The 26265-nt window shown below is 37.7% G+C and overlaps 1 protein-coding gene across 1 annotated transcript in view; it reads left to right on the top strand.

The window, feature by feature from the left end:
* fibcd1b (fibrinogen C domain containing 1b) overlaps positions 1-26265 on the top strand; it is a gene marked incomplete at both ends in the record, with an annotated part of 125649 nt that overhangs the window by 29200 nt on the left and 70184 nt on the right. The window contains 3 exons of the mRNA XM_079256931.1: positions 7399-7482; positions 13114-13593; positions 24585-24744. Of these exons, the coding sequence (XP_079113057.1) occupies positions 7399-7482; positions 13114-13593; positions 24585-24744 (724 nt within the window). The remainder of the gene's footprint in view (positions 1-7398; positions 7483-13113; positions 13594-24584; positions 24745-26265) is intronic.

Below are 26265 nucleotides of genomic sequence, written 5' to 3'. Positions count from 1 at the left end.
AAGTTGCAATGAAAATGTTTTTGCATTCTAGTGTGTGTTTGTGTGTGTGTGTGTGTGTGTGTGTGTGTGTGTGTGTGTGTGTGTGTGTGTGTGTGTGTGTGTGTGTGTGTGTGTGTGTGTGCATGTCAGGGACAGTGGGTGACAGACTGAGTCCCTGTGAAAGCTTCAAGGACAAGCAGCAGAGGGTTGAGCGGGTGATTTGTCTCTTAGGATTGAACTCAAACCCCCTGGTCTCCTGCAGCCCTCTCCTCTTTATTCTTTCACTGCATGCTGTCTTGTTTTGAAGGTGAAGAGCATTTCTCTCCGTGTTTGCATGCAAGCATTTTTAGCTGATGTAGCTGATTGTGTTTCATGGATGGGCAGATTTTGATTGATATGGGAAGGAACACGCCTTCGCTCAAAGCACAGTCAGACTGACATGTAGATAATTTATGTTGAGTAAACCAAGTAAGAATAGTCTCTCTTTGTTCTTTTAAAGCTTATTTCATGCCATAGTGTGGTATAAGATAAATGCGGTGTCATACCTCACATGTTATTTATATAGTTCCTCACATAAACACAGAACTGTGCAGCCAAAACACTTCTGTGTCTTAGTTTGCTACAATATCTGTTGAAAAATCATTCAACTTAATGCATTTCAGAGCAATACACATGTCTGGGACTAAATAAATAATCACTTTGAAATCAAAATCGCTAATTATATGGTCACAATTAGCAAATCACAAAGGGATGTGATTTATTTTCACGTTGCACAGCGCCTCATCCAAGTTTCAAAATACATCATCCATGGTTTCACAATTCCACTCCTTCATCCACAATTTCTGTCATCTTTCTTGTCCAGTAATCAGTTTCAAGTCATGTGACAGCTAGACTCATGGGCGTCACACCCGTGGGGGATCAGGTTGTTTTAACACTCACATTTTCCTTGGAGAGAGGCATCAACACCCTCACTTTGCCACATTTTTTTCTAAGTTGATCTATAGTTTTGCACAGATATCACCGCTCCATGTCACAGCATGGCCGCCTCCTCCTGTCACCCTCCCCCTTCCTTTTGTCCTGTGAATCATGACACCGGCTGGAAGTGATTAGGTGATTAGCTTTTCTGTTGCAGGGATCATCTCTGTTGTCGTGTTTGTTTATCGTTCAGCGGAAAAGGAGGAAACAAACGGTTCTAAATATTCTGAAAGTTCAGATTTCAGGTAACAATGATGCTGATTAAACCTTCCAGAAATGTTGTTTTCCTTTTCTTTTTAAGCTGTAAGTAAACCTGACAGTAGTTGCGTGTTTTACTTGTTCACCTGAGCATCACAAGCATTTTCATCTTCACCTCTCTGGGAGGGTTTAAACAAAAACACTAACTTCTCTCTGTAGGTAGCGGAAGCATTTATGTGTTTTATCTATACAGTGGAGTGTGGACATGCATGTTTGCACACGTCTTTGTAAGAGTGTGTACATCAGAGTGTAACTTCCTTGTGTAACATCATATGTTTAGTTTTTAATACACAAACAAAGAATAAACCTGTTGTAGAGGACATAAAACATTCAAGTTCAACAGGTTGTAGTTGGGAAGTGAGGCCGTTCATATTTCAACTTTGTTAGAATACAGAGCAGTTCTGATTTTTTTGTGTCATTTAAAGTGGTAATCCTGTAGATGGTATCTAATTTTATAAATGTATATCTGCACTGAACATTGAAGCTGGAATCTCAAAGATTAGTCACATTTACAGTATTTGTCAATCTGAAGTGAAGTATTGTAGCTGGCATTTTGTGTAGTTTAGCCAGACAACAGTGCTGAAGGTATCATTTTTTCCCCCTAAAATCTGTGCTACTGTTCTTCAGAGAAATCCAAGCAAGTAGCAAAAAAAAAAATAAAATAAAATAAAGGAAAATATCTTAAACTAGTGGAAATTGAATAAATATATAAAAAAAAAACTCAGTTTGTGGATGGATTTCCTATTTGTCCATCTATGTGGGCTAAAAAAATCCTAAATCTCTATATATTGTATTTGGACTAGAGGCAAGAAAAACAGAACAGTGTGGATGTGCCATCATATCTCACATTGTACCTTTTCACTGCAACCAAGTCAGTGTTCCTGCTGGTGGCTTGGGTAATCATTATTTGTGCGCTAGTGGCCAGATAATCCCAACATACATCCAGTACTATAATCAGCCAAGCAGGGAATTGTCCTTTTAGGGTCACTAAGAGCTGATATGCTGGTCATCACATCCGCAATGGCAGTCCCTAAAATATCCATATCTAAATCACAGCTGACTGCTAAAAAGAATATAAACACAAGCAACATAAACAACTCTTTCTGCAACCCTAATTGGTCTTTTTTTTTTATTCTTTTCGATCCTATTTTATTTCATCTGGGAGGTGTGAAAAGTAATACTGTTTTGTCTAACTATACTGCTCAGCGTTGTTGCAATAAGAATTAAGCTTGTATTTATATCAGATCGCAATCTGTCTTTGTTTTGCCTTCATATTTCTATGTTTCATATTTCAAAAAGATTCAAACAAGGCAATAAAGATGTGTGTATTGTGAACAACAGAAACTAGACTTGTACCAAATGCACTTAAATGGCAATAACAGAAGCTGCTTCATGAACTTCTTTGAACGTCCTTTGAGCAGCAAGATTTTGCTCCAAAATACACTGATTAAAAAAAAAGCCAAACTTAAATTCAAGCCCCAAATAATAGCTTATAGATCACTGTATTTTTATTTAAAAACCTCAAAGCTAGAATTAAAAACTTCATTCATTACCATGCATGAACTTATGAGCACAAAAAAATCCTTTTAATGTGCCACTATACATTTTTTTACGCCACATTTATGACCACCTGCAACTTTTCATTACAAAGTTCTTTTTCTTTTTCTACTAATCTCACTTTTTGGCACCGTCGGTTACTGGAACTGGAAATATCCTAGAGTGGGAAGATTCCTTTGTAAGGTCAAATAAAATGGTTATACCACATGTATAAAGAAAATGTACAACAAACTATTCATCATCTGTAAAAGTAAAGCATGTCTTGTGCTTAAATTTGAAGGAAATATATACTGAGTAGTATTATTTAGCTAACGCAATGCCGGACTTATAAAAAACACCTTTTTGTTGTTGTTTTAAGACTGTTACAGCCCTATACATTCATTAATGCATTTACCTACTGTTAAATTTATTGTGGCTTTTAGCGAGTTTTGCTGTGCCTGCAGATAAGTTTGCGTCCTCTTCTATATTAAGTACAGACAAATAAGTTAAGCCCCTTTAACAGTGACACAAAAACTCTGTGCATCTTATTCCCTATTTTCTCTCCTCTACCCTTTCCTTTTTTCATCCCTGTCAGTTTAAGTCCTCTCATTTAACATTCTGCAAGTCCTGTTAAATGATTAGTAAGCCTCCAAGTGAATATATGCAAAGCCTCTTCCACTCCATCAGCGGCTTAGTGAACAGAAGTTTTAAACACACCTTGCTAAATTCCCTGTTAGACAGATTGACGTAAATATGTTCTGCAATGTGAGCTCATATCGGCAAAACACTGCCTTTTCTAACAATTCAAATATTAAGAGCAAATGCAGGGAATCTTGCCTAAAAGTTTGCACGTGCACCTGCATGCACACCTAGGATAAGTCTCCCTCTGTTTTTTTTTTTTCTTTTCCAGATGTGCCTTATCAGATAGAATTCTGTGTGTAAGGTCCAAGAAATAAAAAGCCCAACTATTCTATTAGGTTTAAATCCTCTCTGTTGGTGGAGCTTGTGGAGTCAGATTAAGACTAGACAAACACTACGAAGCAGTCGAGCCCACACTGGGACAACTGCCAGCAAGAAACCCCACAGATATTGGTGTTTTATTGCGGTGCCTGTGTGCATGTTTCTGTGCAAAAGCAGCAAAAAAAAAAAAAAACCCAATGTGAGCATTAGCAGACACGGGGATAAGCAAACTAAAGCTCTGATACATGCTGCTGGGTGTAAAAGGAAGGGAGAGCATCATGAATCTGAATGGGTTGAAGCTGCTGCACACAACCTTTTGTTCCATGTGTGTGAGTTCACCTGTAAGTGCATGTGTGCTGCCTTTCTCTTTTCCTTCTTCCAACAACATACTTTCTGTATGTGTTGATGCACATGCACACATATGTCAGGCTATAGCACAACATACATGCATTTTTAGCTATAAAATGTATCAAAACCTGACATTTATATTCCTGTGTATAGCTGATTAGTTAGTTTGTTTAGAAGTGTCAGTGTGGAGTCTGTTTATTTTGCAGGGAATCTGTAGCTCCTGTGTATGGCGAGCACAGACAGCTGCAATGTTTTAGGCAGAACAGACATAGATTTCTATCACTGACCCTTAGGCTGCTCATTAGAATTCAGCACACCTCTCATAACTCCCCAGCCACCTAACGCTACCATCACTTAACTTTTTTTCTCTTCTGCTTCCTTATTTTTTCGCCCCTTCCCTCTGCCTTGCTGTCTCGCGCACGAGAAGAGAATGCTAAGCATGAGACGGTGAAGTTATGGTCAGCTATCATAACAATTAAAGTTTTAGCTGTATATACATTACCTGGCACGTACTGACAGTTTCCTGGACTGCCTGTATGTCTACTAGGGATGTGAATCTAACAACATCTCACGATTCAAATCGATTCTGATCTTTGGGGTGACGATGCGATTCAAACAGATTTTTGATTCGTAATCAATACACATAAGTAACAAAAGGTGCTAATTTCCCAAGTAACTTCATTCTTCTATAAGCTAGAAAAAACAGAGAAATTATCAGGGCCGACTCTTTTTTGCGACATGTACAAAACTTTTTTTACTCGTCATTTTTCTTTTTTTTTTCAATGAGGACAAAACAAGACAGTAGCCAGATCATCATTCTCCTGCTATAATGCCCAAGAAGACATGTAAAAAAATCCATAAAAATAATGAAAATGATAAAAAAAAAAAAAAAAAAAAAAAAAAAAAAAAAAAAAAAAAATTATAATGGATTATTTTTATTTATTTGAAAAAAAAATCCATTTTAAAGCTGAGAAGCAAAAAATCCTAATTTTCTATTTTTTCTATTCGATTCCCCACTCAGTCGGTGGTTCGATCCTCGGCTGGGTCGAGGCTTGGACTGTGGCCTTTCTGTGGGAAGTTTGCGTGTTCGCCCCGTGTATGCGTGGGTTCTCATCCAAAGACGTGCGTGTTATGTTGATCGGTTACTCTAAATTGCTCATAGTAGTGAGTGTGAGTGGTTGTTTGTTTCGGTGTGGCCCTGCGATGGACTGGCGAGCTGTCCAGGGTGTACCCTGCCTCTAATTTCTATGCAAAATGAGTTTTTTGAGTTGACTTGGTTGTAAACACATCACATCTACATGCAGAAACATTAATGTTTTTAATTTATTTTTTTTTCTTTATTTAGTTTACAGTTGGGAGTTTAATAATCATCATAATTTGTGTTAAACCTCACACACTTGGTGTTTGGCTTTGCTGATGCTGATCTCATTAGCCCCCTGTAGGCAGATGTTTTACAATAAGAAAATATTCAGATGGAATTCAGTATAACCTGCTAGCAGCACAGCAGTCAAACAACAATGTCAAGTAATTTTGTCAGTGCCCTGAAGTGACACTTAAGTGGACATTTTTAAAACACAAACCCTTTCTTTCAATTTATATTTAGTAAAACAATAACTTAAATCAGTCAGCAGCTGGTTAGCATAAGCAACACAATTAGCCTAGCATGTAGCTAATTAACATATTGTTATGCATTAATTTGTAGTAATTTCTCCCACTTTACTCAGCTTGTACTAAATGCATTGTTGGCTGATAGAACCCTCTTTCAAAATGTTTGTTTTCATCACAAAACTTATTTCGATCTTCTAGCTGCAGTGAAAGAGCCACGGCCATGCTAAGTTTATACTCATTATTCTCAACACTGCCAGTGGATGTGTGTGATAAACATGATGCCACAACAGATGGCATGCTGATAGCATTGGTGTCCAGTTAGCCAATTAGCCAATCAGGTACCACCCAATCGATTGCAAGCTGTGCAAAGCAAAACTGTGTGAGCAGATCGGATAAGAATGTAACACAGTATTAAAAAACCTCATATCACCTGGAATTAAAGCCTTTTTTGTTAAAAACATGTGATCATGCTGTTGTAAGTGTGCTGTACAACTTATTGTTGTATATTCCCTGGTTATAGAGTTGAGATGCAAAAGCACAACTGTGTAGGATGAAGCCAGCAGCGAGTCTACCATGTGTCAAGACTGTTATGCCTGTGTTGATGTCATAACACACTCATGCAATGGGCCAATGCAATGAGCATTATTGTGGCTTCATGGTTTACCATGATGATGCTTGTCAACGATCTGCAATAGACAATGGATCTGACCTTTTGCTGCATTCAGCCATCCAATGGTTTACTGTTAATGCATAAAAAATGGAGTCTCTTTAGACTGCTGCTGATGGGAAAATACACAATGTCATATGTCTTTTGTAAGGAACATATTCAATCTCAATCACATATGAATGTTCACATAGACACAACTTTATCACAGCAAGCTCAAACAGAGAACACATTCTGATACATTAATTGCAAATGTTTACTCATCCACTCTTAAGTAGGCAATTGTGTGTGTGTGTGTGTGTGTGTGTGTGTGTGTGTGTGTGTGTGTGTGTGTGTGTGTGTGTTGATGTGTGCGTCGGTGTTGGTGTTATTGTCCCAGGCTAATTGAGCAATTCCACCGTGGGAGCAGCAGTGTTTAAGGTCACGGAACGACGTGCTCTCCTGGCGCATTTAGAAAGCTGCTGCTTTCATAATTACTCTGCTTTTATCTGTGCTGCAGCCAGAACTACTCCTAGACAAATGCACAGATCGGCTCATATACCAAAGCACGTAATGTTCAGATATTGCATACAAACACCCACATTCACTTGCATGAGTGAACGCTTGCTTTCACACACACACACATGGCTTATACTCAGCCACAGTTAAAAGTACTCTTTCATTCGTCTTCATTTTGTACAGCAGGAAATTGTGGAGCGAGGTTTGGCAAAGCCATTTCAGGGGAGACGTGTTTAGCCTGTCATAAACTATTGAATTCAGTGATACATGATGTAGATGCCTGTTCAGATCTATGTCAGCGTGCGTATTTGTGTGTAGGCGTTTGTAGTTTTTATCAGTTTCACCCGCATTTTTTTCTCTTAACAATGATTCTATGTTTGAGCTGAGAGTTTTCCTCACAAAATGCAAGCTGCGCTTTCATTTTGAAGTCTTATAAATGCAAAACCTCTCGACCCTCTGTGTGTACATGTGTATGCATGCCTGTGTTTGTGCGCATGTGCTTGCATGCTTGATTGCACATGTGACTTGAACAAACGCCAACACTGGTGGCCATGTCTGTTTGTCTCATGCAGACGTTCTGTGAATGTGTGCCCAGCTCCTCCCAACTTAAACATCGCTGGTCAGACTCAGAAACTGCCAGAGAGACTCCGGCCAAGGTAAGGCCCTGTCTCCGTCATGCACATGTGTACTCAGGCAAGCAGAGACAGACATAAAAAAATTATTTATCAAGATGAAATTTTCATTCATTTCAGCTGTAGTTATATAAAGACAATTTTGGGAAAAATTTGACCTCCAAAAAGAAAATCAAAAAACAAACAAACATTTAAAAATCGTCCTAATGAACTGTTTTTGCTGCTAAAACTAAAGAAAACATTAAAAGAAATGATCATTGTGTAAATAAGTGTGTGACACCTTTTAAATATGTTGTTTAGTTCGATCCACAGCACAAAACCCATAAAACCAATCGATGACACATGTTGAATGTAATATAAAAAAAAAAACAGCATAAAAGTGCAGCTTTGAGAAGGTGTTAGTGAAAGTAATGTAATATGTACCTTAAAAAGAAAACAGAAAGCTATCTGTTCACAGAAATATGTAGATTTCCAGTAAATATGAATTAACATCAGTGTGTGAATGCTTGGCTTGATGGAAATATTCAAATAGAGCAATTGCAGCATATTGTGCATTAAGTCCCTATTGCCTCAACTGTTCTTGACTTGTGAATACATTCAACCCCCTTTCCTTTCAGGAAAAAAATAGGGACACTCAATGAACAGTGACTCAGTCACCTGCAGAGGAGATTAAGTATCACTGACAATGATTCTCATCACAATCCGCTTCCTCGCTGCTTTGGTAAATGTGAAGGATTATTCCATATTACACATTACATTTTGCCACAGAGCAACAGCAATGACACAACCTCAGCTCAAGTACCCAGACAGACAAGAATTAGGGTGGATTAGTTGCTGCAGATTTCCCGATGTGAGCGACGTGATGGCAGGAAAAGGAACTTGATGACGCAGCAGAATTTGTGCAGAGTTTGCATCGCAAATGCGAAAGTAGTACTTAAAATGCAGGTGCATGTATGGAGGTAAGACTGCTCTTGTGCACCAATTCAGCAAAAAATATGTTTGAGTCCCTTTGTGCATCAGTCTAGTGAGTGTCATTATAAACCGGCATATCTCGACCGTGGGTGAGTATTTGTGTTTAAACAAAAGATGATTTGCAAAAGCAAATCCTTTGATTTTCTGCTTTTTCAAGTAGCAGACAAAGTCTTTTGGTTGAGATCAGTCTGCCAGTCCTGCAACGTAGGAGGACAACGTCATCTCCAGAGAGAGGAATTCTCTCTGATTCTCCACCTCTCCAATCTATCCATCAGAATTCTCTTGGCGTCCTTTCAAATCCCACATGGCATTAGTGGAGAAAGGAGAGGATGTCAAAGCTAACCACTAATTACAGAGTGGGCTTTTGCTGTGAGATTGAAAGACTCATTAAAAAAAAGGGGGGCTAAAACTGGGGAAAAGGAAACAGTGTTAAAAAGTGTGTTAAGAGGTTGCATGAATCCCGTCCTCAGTGTCATTACTGTTCTACAGCTCTTAGACTTAAGACATCATGTATTCTGTTGGGACATGAAGCAAACTGCTGTTACATTTTACTTTTATGGCCATCAAACTCAGACAGCAGCAGAATAGCCTCCACCGCTGTGCCTTTTTTTTCCCCCCCATTTTTGAATTTATTTTTCCATTTCACTCTGACTTTGTCAGTCTGCCCTCACAAAGTGGAGTGCCAGAATCTTCAAAAAATTATTTTATGGAGCCTTTTTCTTGCAAGAAGTTTCTGCTCTTGCTATTTATGCCATGTTTGTTTCCAAGTAACCAACTCTCACATTTACTATGACAAACTTATAATATAGATGATCAGTTTGCTTCTTTTGTGATATTATTTGACCAAATAAGTCAGTTGTGGAAGCTTCATATTCTAAGCTTTCCCAACCAGACTGTCGTGATTCTCCTGTTTACAGCTGGAACAAATGAGAAAGTGAGGGGTCAGAGGTGAAGTCTAGATAAACGGTGGTGCTGCGAACACATAATCAGGTTCTAATAAAGATTTTGACTCTTAAGGAAATCACAGACCCAATTCTTCAGCCTACCCCATAAAGCATTAATTATGACAGCATGTGGAAAATTTCAAGAAATGTGCACAGTTTCAGAGTGCGAAGTCATTTTGTGCTGTTATACATCCTCATTTTCCAAAATGTTCTTCTCAAAAACAGGTGCTGTGCTGATTTCTTCCAAATATGTCGACATTAACGCAACTTCTGAAACTAAACTGCATGATTATTTCCTTCATTTCTCCTCCTGCTGCGAGGAAATGTTGCAAGTTGAAACCAGCATTTACCATTATTGCTTGTAATTATTTGCATGTTTGACTTTGACCATGTATTGATAATTATTACAATTACTGTAATTGGTAAATGTAACACAAACCACAACCGATCAGATGATCACTGACAACAGCTCAGGGTTTAGGGCTTTGTTAGGAAACTTACGATGAATAAAAAATTGCTACACATTTTTATAGGTAATACGATGACCAAACACCGATGGAGCCACATGCTAGCTGCAAGAAGGTAAAAGCTGAAGTAAAAGTTGGTACAAATTGAATAATTAAAAGTGATGGATATTTTTTAGTTGTTTTTTACATTTATGTTTTTAATAAAAACTTAACTTTTATTCCTCTTACAGTCTCACTGGATTAAATTATGTTATCGTTTTTGCTTTTTTTCTTGCTCCTAAGATCAGCTAATATCTAAAACATAAAATACACAATCTACAATCCATATCAGATCATCTTGTTCTTTTATGATCAGTCTGGAATATCAATAAGCCTGCACTACTATTTTATGGATTCATACAATCTTTCTTTTTTTTTTTTTCTTTTTTTTGCCATATATCCATTATGGCTTTAGCTTCAGGAACTCTGTTGCTTTTACCTTGAATCATATCTTTTGTTGACAAATTTTAATGGCATTTAATTTACATATGTTTCTTGCAGTCGGAACAGTGCAGGCCGTCATATATCAGTTTTGTCTTAATAGTCAATTTACACGCAATGGAGATTCCTGTATGTGTTAGCCCACTGGAGTGGGACTCAGTAACACTGTTTGAATGTTACACTGCTGCATGAGGTCATAATGCACATGCATATGTAGGCTATTGCACAGGCAACATGATGCACACATATCCATACACACAGCCAACCCCAGTCACAAATCTCTGAGCTGCACCTGTACTCGTACAGAGAGAAGAAAAAAATCTACTTTGACATGCAAGGAAAGATTTCATAGTGCAGTCACGGTCTACGTGATGAGTTAGAGCAAGGAGACAAAAAAAAAAATGTTATGTGCAGCATTGCTTCCCTGGAGCTCTTTTCTGTGATGATGTATTTGGATGAAAAACAGGAAGAAGTGGGAAGATTTTTGGACACAGCAGTGCTTCGTTTTTTTTTGTTTTTTGTTTTTTTTTTCATTTTCTTTTTTGTTATGTGCATCTGCCTGCTGGTTGTATTACGCAGTGAAAACTGTTCAAATTATCTGTGTACATATACATTGGCATTTAAATAGCATGAGTAACTGTAGTGTACTGAGTGTCTATATGTGCAGCACAATTTATGCTTTTGTTTACTGAAACTGGAGGCAAAAAGTGGATAAAGTGGTTTCGATCACTGGCTTCCCCAGTTCACATGCTCAGTATCCCTGGGCGAAATGATTAACCCTACTAAGCCTCCGATATGTTCATCACCATATTAGTGTATGTGCAGCCAGTTCATGCATTTACCATTAATACTAAGGATAAATGTGGTATAGCATAGCTATCTCCTCCTATTTTTCCAAATAAAGCAGTTAGAAAGTGTTGCATGGGTTAACATGAGGTGATTACACAGTTGGTCAGAATTTTCAGCAAATGCTGACATTTGCTATGCTTTTACAGGTTCAAACTAACTAAAGAAAAGGAACAGTGTTTGGACAATAAGCAGTGCCGCTCAGTAACAATTATCACAGTAAATGCCTTTTGCATCTAATAAAGATCATAACCAGAGTTTTTTTTTTCTTCTGCTAAAAAAGGCCTTAATTTTATCTTTAATCTTGCCTGTGTGCCACGCACTGTTTCCCCCTTTGCTTTTCAGTATATACTTAGTTGTGTCCTGAAGATATCTCTCTTTAAAAGTTGTAGAGAAGCTCTATGCACCTGTTTTCTTTTCCAAATACATTGCAGATTCCAGTCAGGTCCACTAGACTTTTACAGGTCCAGCTATGCACTGCAACATTGCACAAAACCACTCCAGTTTGGTAAATATCCTTGGTGGTCTTTTGTAGGGCTCTTACTCTTTGTAACAGTAGTAAAAACATTATCTTCTTCTGAAGATATATATATATATATATATATATATATATATATATATATATATATATATATATATATATATATATATATATATACGATATATAGTATACAAACAAAATGTGGGTCCAGCTTGGCTTTTAAATCTGCAGCTTATTCATAAAGCATAGTCATTCAGTAGGGACTCATGAATGGCTGTTCACTTCTTGCAGACCCGTATTTTGTCTGCCCATGTGGGTGGTGAATGAAGCCCCAGGACACAAAACAAAGCTCATGTAAGAAAATCACATCAGGCACACATGAACTCACCTTAGCACATTATCCAGGCTGCACAACTGGACTAAGGAGGGCTTTAAAATGGGGGTTATATTGTGCTTGCACATCTATCAGTGATATTTACAACTCAAAACTTAAAGGTAAATAAAAACAGATAAGACTACTTCCTGCATAATATAATTGATTTTCTTGACTTTAAAGGATTAATAAAATTCTTGTTTAAGGCAGCCTATCAGCTGCCTATTAATGGGCTTCAGTGTGCTTTTGCGGACTGTTTACATATTAATGTGTTTGCTCTCGTTTGTACATGCAAAAAGAGAGCAAACACACTCGTGCACATCTGCCCACATGTTTTCATAAAAAGGACATCCTTTGGTGTGGAACAAGAAACAGTAAAAGATCAATTAGTGATTTATTTGGATCTGGATGTGGGGGAGCTGCACACTGTTTATCACTCAGCGAGAGCTTGTAGTTTTCCTCTGTTCATCACTATTTTGCCTGAGCTGGGTGGAAAAATAGAACTGAATTGGAAAGGGCCGTAAAATACTAAGCTTAACTGTCTGGTTAATGAAGATGTCCCTTTTAGAATTTTCTTCTAAGAGGATTCAACAATCTGCTCATTCATCTGCATCTCACTAGCTGTTGGATTTACCATGGCGCTGTTGAACTGCTTGCTGTTTGCAGGTGTTTATTGTTTTTCTTTGCTGCCCCAGAAATGGATTTACACAAATCTCCTAAACATCTTTGACCGTTTGTATCGCAGACACGTTTTCCTTGACTGCATGTCATGCAGTGTTTTTGCAGAAGTTGTTGCATTCCTTAGTTTTTTCTTTTCAGTAAGCCTGGCAGTTGAAGGGATTTGCGTTATATCTCCATGTGCATCATTTAAAAACACATTTTGAAAGGCGGGAATGTGGTTATATCACTTAAAACTCTGTGACTGAAATGACATTGAAAATCTCTGTGATGGATTAAAGTAATTCCTATTTCAAAAGAAAAAAAAAAAAAAAACGGCGCTTTGGTGTATTTCTTGGCGTTGAAGTAATTGGTATCCTAATACGTACTTTCTCTTCCTTTCTTCTTTCTTCCCACCTTTTTCCCCTCTTACAGAGGATGAGCTGCAGCTACTTGCTCTGCACCATCCTGCTCTTCGTGGCGGTGTTGCTAGCCGTCACTGTAACCGGCACCATCCTCTTCATGAATCACTACCAGGCCCCGCCCATGTCCGATGGCCTACCCCACATTTCCACCAATCAGGATGAAGCAAACGCCCTGGTCACTGTTGAGAGAGGCGACGGCTCTCGAATCAACATCTTCATTGACCCCAACTGTCCCGACTACAACAGTAACTTCATGCGGCTGGAGGGCGGGCAGGCCTCCCTGCTCCACTCGCTGACTGACCACGACTCTGACCTCAAGTCAGTGAAAGGCCAGGATCGGGTTCTGCTGACAAACCTGGGCGAGGAAGTGACCAAGCTTACAGCTCATGCAGGGCAGCTGAAAATGGACATTGAATCTCTACGAAGGGGGCAGGGCAACCTGGGTCAAGACCTCAACTCTCTACAGGCAGAACAGGGACGCCTCATACAGGTGAGATACACGCACCAGCACTATAAATCTGAAGACATATAAACCGTCTTATGTCAGAATGGTCACTAAGACAGAATTTTACATATAAAACATAGAATTCAGCCACATCATCTTTTTTTCTTTTATGACTAGAAAAGAAAGATTCAGATCTCGTAAAGATGCAACTGATGGATACATTCCTGCATGACATGTCCTGCTGAAGAGGAATTAAAAAGATTCAAATTAGAAGAAAACATGCTAAACTTGGGCTTAGAATCGTGATAGTTTGGCCAGATAATTATAAAGATACCACAAATAGGTTGAACCTACTTTGAAGTACAGGCCCCCACTTTTCTTCTTTTGGCTTATATATTCCTTTATTTGACACCATTAACTATTAACACTGAAGCATCAATGTGAAAGAAGCATATTACTGATGTAGCTGTGGGAAAGAGAGAGCCAGTTGAGCCAACTTATGAAAGTTTAATATCCATAGAATCTGTTTAAACTGAGAATTTTAGAGATAATAAGCAGCAAAAAGAGAAAAAAGATAAAAGAACAAAACACCATGAACGAGGTTGTTGTGATGTAATTTCTCATTTTCTTATTTGGAATTTATGTTGTTTTTTTGGATCATTTGAAAATGTGTCAAAAGCCATAAAAGGTTGAATACAATGGATTAAAACTTAAATGAAATGATAAAAACACAAAACATGACATTTTATCTATTGTCTTTCTACATCTTATATGATCTATTTAAAAACTAACTAAAAGTGATGAAAAAGCTGATAATAGGTAATTGCATATTCTCCTAACAGCATAATGTAGTAGAGGCAAATTAAAGACTATGCAAATTAAATTTGTGAATTTGCTTGTTTTTGGGACAAAGAAGACTACAAATAATATTTTGATAATAATGTCATTTGATTATTATTTGAATATTATTATTATTAGAAATAAAATCAACACAGAGTTGCATCTCAGTTGCTTTATATTATCCCAGCTGATCAGTATGAACAGCTAAATTTTAACCACTGTGCAACACTTACATTTCAAGTCAAGACTTTAAGCACTATACAAGGGTGCTTAAGGGATGGATCGCGGAACTCCTATCAATGTGCATTGATTGCAAAGCTGCCTTAAGAAAGGTGACAGCTCACTGGACCTGCAAGGTTGCTGTTGGTTTAGTCCTTTCTTTTCCCTGAGTGCAAAATCAAAACATCGCTCCCTCAGTCAATGCCATCTCATGCATGCCAGTTTCTTTTTACGCTGTGAAAGCCATGTAATGGCTAAATGAAAGTGCAAATAGGGGTCATGTTCCATCAGCTCAAGTTACACTGAGTATAACTCACTCCATCTTGTGTCACAGGGAAAGAAATGCCAATCATGATTGAGGAAAAACTACAACTTCTACATTTATTCAGCACGATTCAGAAAACAGGATCAACATTGAAAGAAAACATAATTAAACTCCTTTTAGTTTCACACTGTCCATTGATCTATTGATGATGCATTTCATAAACGAGGAGGTTTCCTATAATCTTCCCACTGCATCATCTTTTAATTTGCTCTCACCAGGCTCAGTCTTTCTGTTCAGCAGTGAACAGATCACATTGCTTTCATTCAGCCTAAAAGCTGAAACAACTGAATTAATTCTTCTGCCAGTTGTTTCTTAGAGCCAGACTTCTAAAGCTTGTTGTTCAGTCTTTAGAAATCACTCAAACACAAGCTTGGTGGGGCTGCTCTGCCTCTGTCGGGTAAGTAACCATGTGTGTTTAGAGGCTGCACAGTGAAAACAGCAAGTGGTCTCTTCTTCTTCTACTCCTAATGCGTGGTGTAGTGTAGGTGGCATGCAGCAGTGGGCTGGGTAAGTGGAGGTGGTACCAGCAGGTATACTCCAGGTGATTGATTTCCTCTGTGGTGGCAAGGCATGTGGTGCGCACATCCGCTGTTTCTGCCTGACACCACGGTGTGACTGTATGATCTATGAGCCACCTGTGGCCTGGACTTCTGATTTATAGGATGACACAGAGCTGACTGTGCCAGTGTTGGCGATGGTGTTTGTGTGCACCCAGCATCTAAAAAAAATACACACAAAAAAAAAAAAATACACACATTCCCCTGAGGTGATGTATAGGAGACTGATTGCAGATCTGATTTAAAACCAATCTGCTTTGATTATTCAAAACTGACATATTCTTTTTACACAGTGAGAGCTTGCAGTCTGAAATAGAACAGAGCTCCGTAGCCTGATTATTTACATTTGACTAAATACTCCCAGCCTCAGGTCACCTTTTAGAATAATGGACAAGAACAAGCACAACGTTGTAATCCAGAGCTTGTTTCCATTTGAATTGATATTATTTCTCCCCAAATCAATAAACATCTAACTTTGCAAGCTGATTAAGTTGCATTGCATTCATACACCTTGTTGATTGTCTTGTTTATTCATATGAGCCAAACTGGCTCTGTGTTTCCTCTTCCTTCTTGTGAAATTTAACAGTAAAAGTGAACCCGTTGTCTCTTTTAAAGCTCAGGAGAAAAAGAAAATGGGCCTCATTTTAGTTTGAATATCGTCTCAAATAGGCTGACTTCTCATATATTTGTCCTAAAATTAGCCAGAAGAACTAGAGTGAGACACAACGTTAGCAACAGGAGTCATGCCTGATATGTTAATGTATTGCAAAACTTTATTATATTTGTTTGTTTTCTATAACACTTATTCCAGTTCAGGGTCATCGGGGAGTGGAAGCCTATCTCTGCAATTTACAGGCAAGAGGCAGGATCCACCATGGACAATTCGCCAGTCCATTACTGCCCCAACACAGGGAGACAGACAACCATTCACACTTAGGGAGATTTAATGTAATCAATTAACCTTAGATGTGGACTGTGGGAGTAAGCTGGAGAACATGAAACCCCCCCTCCTCAGCTGAAGTTTGAACTGGTGATCTGCATGTGCTAACCACTACACCACCATGTAGCCATTATACCTGTCTAGTTGGACTCTCCTGGTTTTGGAGATTTACCTTTAATTGTCGGCAGTATCTGGCCCCCCATCCCGAGGTCTCGGTTTTTATCACATTTTACTTAAACATTTCTGTCCTTTCTGAAAGACTTGTGCAGACTTCAGTTCGATATTATATGTACAGTAGAATAAACTTTTGGAAATACAACCCTGATTCCAAAAGAAGTTAGGATGCTGTGAAAACTGTAAATATCAAGATTTCTAAATCTTATCAACCCACATTTTAATCCCAGCAGAACATAAACATATCAGATGTTAAAACTGAGACATTTTCATGGTAAGTATTCATTCGATTTGATTCTAAAAGATGATGTTGTAACAACTGTTTGCATTTTATTTGTGTTTTGCTTAAGCACACTTTTGCTTCCATAATCCCCATAACTATAGTCACAGCAGGCAGGAAGGAGGCTCAGCTTCATGAGTTCTCAGACAGCGAGTACTTTGAAAGGTAAAACACAGACGTCTTCTGGATAGACAACTATGGTGATAGCTGGGGGCACATTTTAGAATGTAGAAGTTTATTTTCATATTGAACTAAAATAGCAACTTTATTGCACTGCGTTTGCCATTAAATCACTTCTTTTTTTTTTTTTTTTTTTTTTTTTTTTTTAGAATTTTTTTTATTTTATTTCTAGAATTGTTATTTTACATTATTATTACTGGAAAAATTGAATTATTGGAAAAAATGTTTGTTGGAGAAAAGTTCAAATTGGGTTTAAAAAACAAAACAAAACAAAAAAAATATATACATATATATATATATATATATATATATATATATATATATATTAAGGAGAAAAAAAGTAGTTATTTGTGTGTGGCGTTACATCTCTGCCAAATACAGAGAGAAGCATATTCATCAGTTATAAGAGCTCATTTATTAATCAAGAGAGCTCAATGCTCTTATCGCAGGTATTTTAATTACTCACAGGTCCATGAAAGCAGCACACACACATACACACACACACACACTCATCTGGAAATTCTGCTCCCTCTCTCTGTTTAGTAGGTGTAATTGTCAGCTGTGGGTGGTGACTCTTCGGATTGATTTCATTGGACGGATTATCAGCTCAAATCCACTGACAGCACGGGGATTTTTTTTTAACATCTTGGTAAAACTTTATTGCAGTTTAGAATATGAAAACAATACCGAGGTGTAGTTATTACGTCATCCAGAGCCGTCAATAAAGTCAGAGTTGTGTTGACTTTGCCGTAAGAGCGGTCAGGTTGGCCATGAAGCCTTCAATCGCTCCCAACAAACCCAGTGCTGTCAGATATTACAACAGAGCAGTGATCGAATAATGACGGTGAATAGTAAATAAACATACTAAACACACGCATGTTGTCATCAAATGCATTATTATGTTCGTGTTGATTTAAATGAGTCCTCTCCGAGTACTCCGGCTTCCTCCCACCATCCCAAGACATGCATGTTAGGTTAATCGGTTTCTCAAAATTGTCCCTATGGGAGTCAATGTGGGCATGAATGGTTTTTTGTCTCTCTGTGACGAACTGGCGACCTGTCCAGGTTGTACCCTCCCTCTTGCCCAATGATAACTGGTATAGGCTTCAGCTTCCTGTGAGCCTGAATTGGACTAAGCCGTTAAAAAAAATGGAAGGATGGATGAATGGATGATTTAAGTAACCAGCAAACCAGCTGCAACCAGCAAAATAATTTCATACATTTTTGGTGAATATTCATACCAAGCAGTGAGCATTTATTGAATATCAGAAACAATAGTCAGTAATATGTTAATATGTTATGTTATGTTATGTTATGTTATGTTATGTTATGTTATGTTATGTTATGTTATGTTATGTTATGTTATGTTATGTTATGTTATGTTATGTTATTTCTAACTGGTACCTTTCATTGCAATTTGCATTTGTAATGTGGAATAATGAAGATGTATGGCCTTGTTAAATCTCACCAGTAAGGTGTGCCATGTGGTTGCATGTAATGTCCCAGCAATATTGATAGTACTGTATGTTAAAAATATAATGAATACAATAACCACAAAAAAAAAAAACCCTCTGAAAACAAACAAATTACATTGGCGATGTCTGCAGTCTGATTGGGTGAAAATACGCCCAATCAAATCAGTTAGAAGGGTTACCGCCCTCACGCCCTCTGAAACGTAGAACGCATTGAGTTTGTAAGGAGAGCTCTCTGATTTATGTGTAAAAGATCAAAAAGCTGCAAAAATTTGGGAGATCTGAGAATGATTCCATAGCTTTGTCACATCGCTTTTTGAATAAAAATTTAGCCTTTCAGCCTTTTTCACTTTGGGAGGAAAATATAAGAAAAGTGGAGAAAAAAGCCACAGACTCATTTTGCTTTCACACATCTTACTTTTGTGTTGGAGAAATAAATAAAACATTTTTAAGATTTTTTTTTTTCCCTTCCTCTGGATGCTCTTATTTGTGTAATTTTGGTACTTTGACTTTAATAAAAACACCCCTAGTCTGTCCAACATTAATGGCCTATCAGCAATTTGAAGAGCCCTTTTAACACTATTACTGGTTTTTTGTGATGATATCAGGCTCTGCCGAAAAATATTTTAAAACAATTTTTTTCTTTTAAATCGTACACACTGCAGATGCTCCTTTTGGATTTTTTGGCTGGCCTCTTTTCATATTTTAAACTTACCCAAAAGGCTACACAAAAAGTGCTCAACAGCTGTGTGAATATTAAATATCCGGAAATGCAGTTGTACATTCGTAAGCTCATTGGTCACCTCTGTCAGTCACTTAATCTTAGAGTTAAAATTTTTTATCGGTGTGAATTAAAGCATCCTTTATGAAATGAAATGAAATTAAATTAAATTAAACATTTTTGAAGTTTAGATTACAACCAGATCTCGTGCAATGCTTTAGGATAAAAAATGAATAAATAACTAAAACAATGTCACAAAAATGGAGTTCTCATATTCCACAGTCTTGCTCATCAATGCACCGAATCTGACTGCAAAGAGACCACAATGGGGTAAAGGCCACAAGGAGGAGCATGACTAACTGGTTTCCTTGAACTGCAGGTCACAGTTTAAACTGAATTATGTGACCCGGGAATAATAATGATTTTAACAAGTGACACCAGCAACCTCTGCTCAAGATCCGGGGGCAAACCGCTGCTACTGTATAAAACCATATAGCTTTAAGCTTTTCACTCCCAACATAATTCCTTTCTGTGCTTGAGAAAGTGAAACTCTGACTGCTGCAGTGTGTTAACCAGATATGATTCAAACACTTCAAAACCCCAGAAAAACCAGGAAATGTAAAAGGGTTACTTCAAAGATAAAGCTTACTGCTTCAAAGGCATGAACAATATCAGGATTTAGTGGGTCCAAAAGTTTATTACAAATTGGAAAATGTAAATAAATTAAATAATTGTTTTTGCACAGAAGTATTGAATATATTTGAAATGTGCCATTAGCAAGTTTAGGAAAAAAAACCATGGCAACAACTATAAGCTATCTTTCTTTACTTCTTATTAGTCTTTCGAATGAAACCTTTGAAAAATCATTGTATGATTCAGAGCAATCTAAATTTTCAGAAAGGAGACCATTTGAAGATGAAATGGGAGTTGTGCAACATCATATAGTACAATCATATATGTTTACGCCGTGACTGAGGAAGTAGCGCAGTGCTTTTGGAGACGTCGTCTAAGTGAGACCATTAAAAGCATTTTTTTTTCCTTTTTTCTTATTTCATTAATGATGTTTTTATTGTTCTGCTTGTGTTTGTGTATCTCTCCCTGACTATAAGCCACACATGGCTAAAAATCAAAAGCCTGTCCAGAGATCAGAGACTTTGTGTGAAATGAAGCAGCTTTGCGATGAAAACCGTCTCATTCAGTATGAAGGTTACGTCCATCATCGAGGATAATCTTTTATTCATTGTTTGCTTCAGAGGCCTTTATGTGCAGGGTGTCTGACTGTTTAATCAGATGGATAGAGTAAATCAGGCAGAGCCTGACCTAACATTTGTGCACCACTTTAATACAGCGAGCACTTATTGAGTCAATTGAAGCAAAGCTGAACTGCATGTGCTTCACGTGGAAAATGTGAAAACTCCACCCTGTTAACCTAAACTAGCTTAACACAGGATTTTGCACAAGGCAGTGATGCAGAGGTTAGTGTTGCTCCCGGTTCAACCCAAGCGGAGGAGCTTGCAAGCTTTCCTTCCACTTGCAGGGATTTTATTTCTAAGTTACCTCTCATAGTCTTGCACATGACTTGAATTGGTGATGCAGATTTGATACAAGCATACACACTTGCCTGTTTTTCTTTTCTTTTTCTCTTTTTAACTGGCAATGGACTTATCCAATGTGCCTCTTGCCAAATGTTAGTAAAGGGGATTTCAGCTCCCCCACACCCATCATTTCACCATAAAGAAGGATATAAACAAGGGATGGACAACTTGGACATTGTCCACATTCTTGATTTGACTGTTGTTAAAATGAACATCACCAGTAACAACTTGCAAACAAGGCAACATAAAACCTTTGAATTAAATTTCCTCTTAAAGCTCATCTAAGCAATTTCTTAATATTTTATGTGAAACCAGGTCTATGCACTCTCAACGGCACTTAATGAGTGCTAGTTTAGATGGGAAAATGTGTTATAATTATTTAGTTACTGTATAATAATACAGGTTAATGCAGCTCATATATTTTGATAATTGATACTGTTCTAATTATTTTCATTTATTTTAACCTATTAAGCTTTCAAAACATATAAACGACGCTTACCCCCAACCACATTCACTATAGTTTTAGTGCTTTGTTGCATTAGATGGGCCTCACAAGATTTAATCCCATATCTAAAACAAAGGTATTCTCAAATTAGTTCTTTAGCAGATCTAAACAGCTCCTGTGTGCAGAATGATAAACAGTTATGGTCTCAGTATAATTAGGAGAGGTAGGATGGTCTATTCTGTAAACATGAAGCCATGAAAAACATTATAAATGCCATCACTGGCTTTCTTTCTTTCTTTTCTTTAGTTTTTTAGAAGGATTAAGGACCATATAATTTATTTCAATGAACAGCAAAACATAGTTAATTGAATGTTAAGCAGCACTTTCAAAGCACAGTAGGAGTTTAGGACACCACAGAAGTGTAACAAATTTATTCTTTGGATTTATGACTGAATTTGTGCTATAGCAAGGATATGGTTGAGGTTTGAAATTATTGTCAGCTTTCAAGGGCTGCACCAGTCAAATGGGAAAAGTCGGGCGCATTTCGATTTGCATGACTGGCCAGCCACTGTTTGTGAAGTGAAGATGTCATATTAGGCAGATGGTGACTGGATGACATTTCATACCTGCTCATGCCAGCCTTGCAGCTTCACTCTGTGTGTCTCCTCGCCATATCACATCTGATTTAGACCAATAAGCAAACCCTTTTTTTAAAAAGTCATTTGTAATGCAGTTACATTACAAGTTGAAAATAAACTCAATTTACCTTCTTTAACAACTCATCTCTTTTCAGTTGAGTTCAGCCCACTACAGTTTTGAGTCTAACACCTTTCATGTTTTTGTCACAGACGTGCAAATTAGCTTTTATTTAAACCCTGACACACAAAAAATAGGCTCCTCGTGTTAAGTGCTGAGGTGTAATGGATTTTGTAAGCCAATGCAGAGGGTTCCTAATGAGATCTAATTACATGATGATCCTAATTGATGTGTCTATCAAGGCTAACCATTAAGGCTACAGACAAGCCTGCTTTGAAAATAGACATAAACAGAAACTCGATACTTACCTAAAACATAAACACACAAGAAACATTTTAAAGAATGCTCCTGAAACTGTGCAAACACAAGCAACATATAGAAAATCATGCTGAGTTTCTGAGCAGACAGGGATCATTTCTGAAATATATGCATGAGTATCTGTAGTTTTCTTCCCATTTGCATGAGGACATGTGCATGAAGGTTCCTTTCTCCTGTCTGTATGTGAGTTTAAGTCACAGCTCCACTGTAATATTATTTCAGTGTAGCTTTCTGTGCCTTTGCAGTGTATTGCATAGGTATTGAGGCCAGGGAATGGCCACTGGGGTATTTGTCTAATGCAGTTTTAACACCTGCGTATAGCTGCACGGATATACTTTCTTAGAAGAAACTGAACCCTGTGTAGTTTGTATGACTTTGAACACTGCAGGTTTTTGTGTGGGGGGCACGTTTGCATGTCAATGAGAGAGAGAGGAATGATGAAAGAAGAGTATTGAAAGGGGATTATGCATATCTTACAAGGGGAAGAAAATACAATAATCCTTTTTTCATATCTGCAAAGGTATATTGTATGTATACATGTGGGGATCAACATCATACATAGACTCTGGCCAACTAGGGCGAAATGTGAAAACGACCTTTCTGTAATGAACAACGCATAAAGAGCTGCAGGAAGGGAGTGACCATGGCGGATCAGAGAGGTTACTCTGCTCTTTGCTAGTCCTAGCACACACATTCATCAACAGCCTTCCCACATAGCTCTTTGTGTTTCACTACATTCACCAGAGTGCATTATGGAATGAGGTACCATGTATCTTTGCTGCTTGGAGCAGTCTTTGCACCTGTGTTCATCTAAATGTTCTGAAAGGGTTATACTCAGACTGTGGTTGTATACAGTATGAGTAAGCACATTAATGACTCATTTAGCCTGATTCACATAAATGCTGTTCTTGTATTAGTATGAAGATTATTAATGTTATTATTATTAATATTATTAATGTAATAATAATAATTGACTTGGGTCCTATACAGAAGGTAAAGCATAAAATATAAGATGAGATAAGATAAACTTAAGGAATCCCACCAAGTAGAACCATCAAGACCATCTGTCTAATTTGCAATTTTAACCCCTTTACACCTGAATTTATGAATAATTTGAACAGGTATGATCAGATTTCCTCTGCAATGCTACTCTCTTAAATATTTTCTTTCAAATAGGCGCCAGACATGTCTTTTAAACAAATGTATGATGCTGTAGATCAGGGGTGTCAAACTCCAGTCCTCGAAGGCCAGCATGCTGCAGGTTTTTGTTGTTTCCCTGCTCTTACACACCTGATTCAAATCAAATGGATCCAACAACATCTTGTCAATCCATTCATTTCTTTCGGTGAAGTGTGTTGAAGCATGGAGACAGCAAAAACCTGCAGGATATCGATGAATAAGTTAAATGTAGTGTCCATTATACCCTGTGTTGCTAATGATATTCGCTGTGAATAAATATTTCTAATTAATCCACTGACAAAGAAAGCTACTAGAAAAAGTTATTATAATTTACACTATTTTGCAAATGCCTGGTTAAATTGAGGATTATGCTATTTATTTTTGTGTTTTCTATAAAAACGAAAGTTCTCAAGTGAAAGGACTCCATTTAATTTATCACCCCCACTGACCTTGGCAGGAGCCAACCACTGTTTTCCACTTAGTTCACTAAAGTTTCTGAATTCCAGAGAGCATTTGGTTATTTTACTGGACTCAAAATAAATGTCCACCCCCAGCTGAAGCATGAGTCACCACCATTTTTATTTTTTATAGAAAATTACAAATGCTAAAATATCATTAAGGGCACCCACAATTCCCTTTTTTTCTTTCTTTTTCTTTACTGTGTTTAGAATACACACACAATACTAAAATACCTCCAAGAAGTATGATTTCATGGGGACTTAACTGGTTGTTGCAGGAGGAATTCTAGCCCTTAAGATATTCAAAGATTGTTTTCATTTCATTTTTACATCATGAACTTCCTAAGAATTGAATTTCTAAGGAATCGTAACTCAGTTTAACTTCACGTGTCTGACAGTTAATGTGTGTAATGCAGGGAAATGAACAGAAAACACAGACTGTCTTGAAGGTAATAAAATCCATTTTGCTAAATAGTTTGAAACGCTGTAAAGAGAACTTGGTGTTATCTGATCATTAATAACCATTAACTGTAAAGTTGTGTTTTTTCTCTCTTTCTTTCCTTTGTGTGCACTGCAGCTGCTGTCAGACAGCCAGATCAACATGGTGAAAGTAGTCAACTCGGTTAGTGATGCTCTTAATGCCATGCAGAAGGAGAATGTGGGTCTAAAGGCGCGAGTCAAGGCTGACTTACAACGTGCACCAGTCCGAGGGGCTCGCTTCAAGGGCTGCTCCAATGGTAAGAGTACTTTTTCCTTTCTGTTCTTGCCTCACAGGATTCTTTCTGTGTCGATTTATCTGATATTCCTTTGCTCATCTGTCTTTCTTTATCTAGTTTGTACATCCTAAGCTACCTTTGACCTTTTGCCTTTCTGTTCTACTCCATGTCATGATCCTCCTTCTGGGCCTCCCAATACCACTTTTTTTACAGAATCATATTGCATTGCGATCTGTATGCCGTCCATCTCAGCCTATATTCATTCAATACAGCCACTGCAGGCAGTATCAGTATGTTTCTCTGGGCTACAGCTCATCCACATTATTCAGTGGCCTTGGTAGAGATGTGGAATTTTTTTTACTGTACATGAGAGATGACTAGTGCATCCACTGGACTGTGTTGCTGAGAGGCAGAGAAGGGCCTGAGGCATCATCCCATTGGAAGGCTTTTAAGCAGGCATGGTATACCCAACGGCATTCCCCTTCTGGATTTGCCTTCATAGGTAGCCAAGGAGAACAGAGCGAAGCCTGCTCGTGCGCAGAATACGCAATGGAGGAACAGAGGAGGAGAGCGACAATTTTGTGTTGAAGGCACGACTTAAGAATGTGGAAGATGTTCAATAAATCTGCAAACATTAAGCTGTGTACTTTCATTTTCAACTTATATGGTATGAATAAAGGTAGAACAAAAGTAAAATAAATATAAAAAAAAAAAAAAGGATGGGACATCATCCTAATTTGTTGATTTTAAAGTTTATTTGGCATTTCTGCGGTCGGCTGCTTCTTCACATTCTGCCAAGCCAGATCTAATAATAAAAATTCAGCCTTTCATGCCACCAAGTAAGAAATCTAAATGAGTTTAATCTAGAAGTGTTGTACCAACATTGTAAGTCTGTGCAGGGAAAATCATTCATCTCTGAAAATGTTCAGATAATGTGATAAATAATTGTTTTCTGTATGAATTGGACACAACACAAGATGTTGGATAAACACATTTTAATCAAAACTCACTTAAACGATTCATTTATTTCTTTCAGTAAATGGGTAGCTACTTCCACATATGCGCGTGGTGCAGACATTGTAGATTTGAAAGCCACTAATTTGTTTGAGTACTTGCATTGTGATGCAGCGGAGAATTGTCTTACCTTAACCAGATTTGCTGAGACAATCGGCAAACAGTTGTAACAAACAAAGCAGAATATCAACTGGCAATAAATTATAAACCAACTGACACATAAATCATCTTTTAGATCTTTGCAAAAATCGTATTATGAAATCATATCTTCAAGCGCAGTTTGAAATGGTTGTGCCCTGGCTCTATTTTAATGTTAACAGCAGCAGACACACTGAAAAAATTCTTCCTCTATAGTGCAAAAAGAGATCATTAGTCGAGTCTGTGAAATGCTTAAAGTTCCTTCAGCTGAATGTGAAGTTGCATCACTCATCTGGAAATCTAAAAAGTTCTGCATGGCACTGTGTTCTACATGTGCTTGCGTCGTTGTGTTTGTGTCTGTCCATGGTGATGGATAATTATGTAACATGG

This window comes from Telmatherina bonti (assembly GCF_933228915.1).
Source record: "Telmatherina bonti genome assembly, chromosome: 17".
Taxonomy (NCBI): Eukaryota; Metazoa; Chordata; class Actinopteri; order Atheriniformes; family Telmatherinidae; genus Telmatherina; species Telmatherina bonti.
This window is presented reverse-complemented; position numbering and strand designations above follow the sequence as displayed.